Below are 6,164 nucleotides of genomic sequence, written 5' to 3' on the forward strand. Positions count from 1 at the left end.
GAGGCAGAGTAGGGCTCTGTTCATATCCTTCAAGGGCAAAAAGAAAGGATATGGAGTCACAAGAGCAACATTATCCAGGTGGATAAGAGACGCTATCCGGTTGGCCTATTCCATGAAAAATGAAGAACCTCCGGAGGGCATCAAAGCACATTCCACCAGAGCCATGGCTTCTTCCTGGGCCGAAAAAGGGAACGTGCCAATCAAAGATATATGTAAGGCTGCAACTTGGTTGGCTCCTTCCACTTTCTATAATCACTACAGGCTCGACCTGTCTTCCGACTCTGACCTACACTTTGGCAGGACTATCCTCAGCACGGTGGTCCCCCCCTAGGTGTTGGTCTCTGGAAATCTCTCCAGTGGGTGCTGTCATGGCGAAGGGTAAATAGCCGGATTACTTACGGTAATGCTCTTTTAATGAGTCCATGACAGCACCCAGTCACATCCCTCCCTAATAAAAGCCAATGTAATTACTTCTATGAAGTTTATATTCTGATGATACATTGTGATGATTGACTAACACTGACGGTCCTCCGGGTACTCTGAAATTAAACTGAGGAGGAGAGGGGGACCGCCCCCTTTTATGTCTCTGTAGGTTTCCTGTTCCTTGGGGCGGATCCCTATCTCTCCAGTGGGTGCTGTCATGGACTCATTAAAAGAGCATTACCGTAAGTAATCCGGCTATTTGACGAGGGGTCGCTAAACTTTTACATGCCACTGTTCATCTGGTATAAGTTCTATCAGTCTTGTGATTTCTAAAGTCACACAACTTTTTTTTCCTGCAAAATAAATATATATATGTGTATGTAGAGCTGGTATAACATAAGCAGGCACTACATCAAGAAGTTCTTGTTGTTGATGAAATTTCCTGTAATTAATTTAAAATTGTTTTCTTTTTTTGCAACAGATTTTATGTGATAAGGAAATTCCCCGCACCACAAACGCACTAAAGTGGGACGACAAGGACACCTCTGAGAACTTGTTGAGCAACGTTGCCCACTCCTGGCTCCACAGCCCTCTCTGTCTCTTTGTCAAGCAGTCAGCACTAGTGTTGAGCATTCCGATGCTGCAAGTATCGGGTATCGGCCGATACTTGCTGTATCGGAATTTCCGATACCGAGATCCGATATTTTTGTAATATCGGATATCGGTATCGAAACAACATTAATGTAAAAAGGTGTAAAAGAAAGAATTAAAATAAAAAAAATCGCTATACTCACCTGTCCGACGCAGCCGGGACCTCGGCGATTGTAAGCGGCAGCGTTGTTTCTTTAAAATTCGCGCTTTTACTTGCTTACGTGAATTCCCGGCTTCTGATTGGTCAGGGCGGCCATGTTGCCGGGACTCGGACCAATCACAGCAAGCCGTGACGAAATTACGTCACGGCTTGCTGTGATTGGTCCGCGTCCCGGCAACATGGCCGCCATTAACCAATCACAAGCCGTGACGTCACGGGAGGCTGGACACGCGCTTATTTTGAAAAGCGCGCGTGTCCAGCCTCCCGTGACGTCACGGCTTGTGATTGGTCACGGCGCCATATTGCCGGGATGCGGACCAATCACAGCAAGCCGTGACGAAATTACGTCACGGCTTGCTGTGATTGGTCCGCGTCCCAGGAACATGGCCGCCATTAACCAATCACAAGCCGTGACGTCACGGGAGGCTGGACACGCGCTTATTTTGAAAAGCGCGCGTGTCCAGCCTCCCGTGACGTCACGGCTTGTGATTGGTCACGGCGCCATATTGCCGGGACGCGGACCAATCACAGCAAGCCGTGACGTAATTTCGTCACGGCTTGCTGTGATTGGTCCGAGTCCCGGCAACATGGCCGCCCTGACCAATCAGAAGCCGGGAATTCACGTAAGCAAGTAAAAGCGCGAATTTTAAAGAAACAACGCTGCCGCTTACAATCGCCGAGGTCCCGGCTGCGTCGGACAGGTGAGTATAGCGATATTTTTTATTTTAATTCTTTATTTTACACATTTATATGGTTCCCAGGGCCTGAAGGAGAGTTTCCTCTCCTTCAGACCCTGGGAACCATCAGGAATACCGTCCGATACCTGAGTCCCATTGACTTGTATTGGTATCGGGTATCGGTATCGGATTGGATCCGATATTTTGCCGGTATCGGCCGATACTTTCCGATACCGATACTTTCAAGTATCGGACGGTATCGCTCAACACTAGTCAGCACTTCAAAGACAAGCCCAGCTTTCTTATTTCGACACCACAGAACACTTCTGGAACTGGCTGTCCAATGTTACTCACACTCAAGAGTCTTTGGTACGAACTAAAAGTCGGTCCATTGTAAAAACAGGCAAATTCAAGAAGATGTTTGGCTGGGGAGATTTTCATTTGAATATTAAAACTGTCAAGTTGAACCTTCTCATCACGGGGAAAATCGTGGATCACGGAAATGGAACGTTCAGCGTTTATTTTCGCCATAACTCGACGAGACTTGAGAATGTTTCGGTGAGTCTCGTTCCTCCTTCCAAGGTGGTGGAGTTCGAAACTTCTGCTCAGTCGACTCTGGAGAACAAGGATTCCAAGTCCTTTAACTGTAGGATTGAGTACGAGAAAACGGACCGGGCAAAGAAAACTGCTTTGTGCAACTTTGACCCCTCTAAGATCTGTTACCAAGAACAAACCCAGAGCCACGTCTCCTGGCTGTGCTCAAAGCCCTTCAAGGTCATTTGCATTTATATCGCTTTTTTCAGCATAGACTATAAACGTGTACAGAAAGTTTGCCCCGATTACAATTACCACAGTGAGACGCCATATTTGTCCTCCGGGTGACCCGTGTGTTGTGAAATTGGATTCTGGGCTCCCCCTGTGGCCACTTGTGGAATTTAACTTGTGTGCATCATCCCCTCTGTTCACCTGCTCCTATCAGGATGTGGGAGTCGCTATATAACCTTGCTCCTCGTTCAGTTTCATGCCGGTCAACAATGTAATCAGTAGCCTTTCTGTGCATGTTCCTGCTACTAGACAACTCCCAGCTAAGTTGGACTTTTGTCCTTGTGTGTTTTTGCATTTTGTTCCTGTTCACAGCTGCTGTTTCGTTACTGTGTCTGGAAAGCTCTTGTGAGCGGAAATTGCCACTCTGGTGTTATGAGTTAATTCTAGAGTCTTAAAGTAATTTCTGGATGGTGTTTTGATAGGGTTTTCTGCTGACCATGAAAGTGCCCTTTCTGTCTTCATGCTATCTAGTAAGCGGACCTCGATTTTGCTAAACCTATTTTCATACTACGTTTGTCATTTCATCTTAAATCACCGCCAATATATGTGGGGGCCTCTGTCTGCCTTTTGGGAAAATTTCTCTAGAGGTGAGCCAGGACTGTCTTTTCCTCTGCTAGGATTAGGTAGTTCTCCGGCTGGCGCTGGGCATCTAGGGATAAAAAAACGTAGGCATGCTACCCGGCCACTTCTAGTTGTGCGGCAGGTTTAGTTCATGGTCAGTATAGTTTCCATCTTCCAAGAGCTAGTTCTCATATATGCTGGGCTATGTTCTCTCGCCATTGAGAATCATGACAGTTTGACCGGACCAAAAAAGGGTTAAATTACTGGCTGAGAAAGGAGAGAAAAAAGAAGTCTGCTACAATTTTTTTTTTTTTTTTTCCCCCTCTAGTTCTGAGTGTGCTCTTAATTGAATCACTTGCTAGTCTGCCTATACTGCAGCCTTCCTCTCTTCCTCTCCTTCTAATCCTTGAATGGCTCTGTGTTCACCTGTTTCAAATGGATCTTCAGAGTGTAGCTACAGGTTTGAATAATCTCGCCACAAAGGTACAAAATTTGCAAGATTTTGTTGTTCATGCACCTATGTCTGAGCCTAGAATTCCTTTGCCTGAATTCTTCTCGGGGAATAGATCTCACTTTCAAAATTTTAAAAATAATTGCAAATTGTTTTTGTCCCTGAAGTCTCGCTCTGCCGGAGACCCTGCACAGCAGGTCAGGATTGTAATTTCCTTGCTCCGGGGCGACCCTCAAGACTGGGCTTTTGCATTGGCACCAGGGGATCCTGCGTTGCTCAATGTGGATGCGTTTTTTCTGGCCTTGGGGTTGCTTTATGAGGAACCTCATTTAGAGCTTCAGGCGGAAAAGGCCTTGATGTCCTTGTCTCAGGGGCAAGATGAAGCTGAAATATACTGCCAAAAATTCCGCAAATGGTCTGTGCTTACTCAGTGGAATGAGTGCGCCCTGGCGGCGATTTTCAGAGAAGGTCTCTCTGATGCCATTAAGGATGTTATGGTGGGGTTCCCTGTGCCTGCGAGTCTGAATGAGTCCATGACGATGGCTATTCAGATCGATAGGCGTCTGCGGGAGCGCAAACCTGTGCACCATTTGGCGGTGTCTACTGAGAAAACGCCAGAAAATATGCAATGTGATAGAATTCTGTCCAGAAGCGAGCGGCAGAATTTTAGACGAAAAAATGGGTTGTGCTTCTATTGTGGTGATTCAACTCATGTTATATCAGCATGCTTTAAGCGTACTAAGAAGCCTGACAAGTCTGTTTCAATTAGCACTTTACAGTCTAAGTTTATTCTATCTGTGACCCTGATTTGTTCTTTGTCATCTATTACCGCGGACGCCTATGTCGACTCTGGCGCTGCTTTGAGTCTTATGGATTGGTCCTTTGCCAAACGCTGTGGGTATGATTTGGAGCCATTGGAGGCTCCGATACCTCTGAAAGGGATTGACTCCACCCCATTGGCTAGTAATAAACCACAATACTGGACACAAGTGACTATGCGTGTTAATCCGGATCACCAGGAGGTTATTCGCTTTCTGGTGCTGTATAATCTACATGATGTTTTGGTGCTGGGATTGCCATGGCTGCAATCTCATAACCCAGTCCTCGACTGGAGAGCTATGTCTGTGTTAAGCTGGGGATGTAAAGGAACTCATGGGGACGTACCTTTGGTTTCCATTTCATCATCTATTCCCTCTGAGATTCCTGAATTCTTGTCTGACTTTCGTGACGTTTTTGAAGAACCCAAGGTTGGTTCACTACCTCCGCACCGGGAGTGCGATTGTGCCATAGACTTGATCCCGGGTAGTAAATACCCTAAGGGTCGTTTATTTAATCTGTCTGTGCCTGAACACGCTGCTATGCGAGAATATATAAAGGAGTCCTTGGAAAAGGGACATATTCGTCCTTCGTCATCTCCCTTAGGAGCCGGTTTTTTCTTTGTGTCTAAGAAAGACGGCTCTTTGAGGCCGTGTATTGATTATCGACTTTTGAATAAAATCACTGTTAAATATCAATATCCGTTACCACTGCTTACTGATTTGTTTGCTCGTATAAAGGGGGCCAAGTGGTTCTCTAAGATTGATCTCCGTGGGGCGTATAATTTGGTGCGAATCAAGCAGGGGGATGAGTGGAAAACCGCATTTAATACGCCCGAGGGCCATTTTGAGTATTTGGTGATGCCTTTTGGTCTTTCAAATGCCCCTTCAGTCTTCCAGTCCTTTATGCATGACATTTTCCGCGATTATTTGGATAAATTTATGATTGTGTATCTGGATGATATTCTGATTTTTTCGGATGACTGGGACTCTCATGTCCAGCAGGTCAGGAGGGTTTTTCAGGTTTTGCGGTCTAATTCCTTGTGTGTGAAGGGTTCTAAGTGTGTTTTTGGGGTTCAGAAGATTTCCTTCTTGGGATACATTTTTTCCCCCTCTTCCATCGAGATGGATCCTGTCAAGGTTCAGGCTATTGGTGATTGGACGCAACCCTCTTCTCTTAAGAGTCTTCAGAAATTTTTGGGCTTTGCTAACTTTTATCGTCGATTTATTGCTGGTTTTTCTGATGTTGTAAAACCATTGACTGATTTGACTAAGAAGGGTGCTGATGTTGCTGATTGGTCCCCTGATGCTGTGGAGGCCTTTCGGGAGCTCAAGCGCCGCTTTTCTTCCGCCCCAGTGTTGCGTCAGCCTGATGTTGCTCTTCCTTTTCAGGTTGAGGTCGACGCTTCTGAAATCGGAGCTGGGGCGGTGTTGTCGCAGAGAAGTTCCGACTGCTCCGTGATGAGACCTTGTGCTTTTTTTTCCCGTAAATTTTCGCCCGCCGAGCGGAATTATGATATTGGGAATCGGGAGCTTTTGGCCATGAAGTGGGCTTTTGAGGAGTGGCGTCACTGGCTTGAGGGGGCCAGACATCAGGTGGT

At 46.2% G+C, this 6,164-nt stretch overlaps 1 protein-coding gene across 1 annotated transcript; it reads left to right on the plus strand.

The window, feature by feature from the left end:
* The first annotated feature begins 855 nt into the window (after nucleotides 1-855).
* On the plus strand, nucleotides 856-2,793 carry LOC143803901 (neurexophilin-2-like). Its single transcript, XM_077281660.1, has 2 exons — nucleotides 856-867; nucleotides 2,185-2,793. Exons 1-2 carry the CDS (start codon nucleotides 856-858, stop codon nucleotides 2,791-2,793), a joined length of 621 nt encoding a protein of 206 aa, XP_077137775.1.
* The last annotated feature ends 3,371 nt before the right edge of the window (nucleotides 2,794-6,164 follow it).

This window comes from Ranitomeya variabilis, chromosome 2, assembly GCF_051348905.1.
Source record: "Ranitomeya variabilis isolate aRanVar5 chromosome 2, aRanVar5.hap1, whole genome shotgun sequence".
NCBI classification, from domain to species: Eukaryota; Metazoa; Chordata; class Amphibia; order Anura; family Dendrobatidae; genus Ranitomeya; species Ranitomeya variabilis.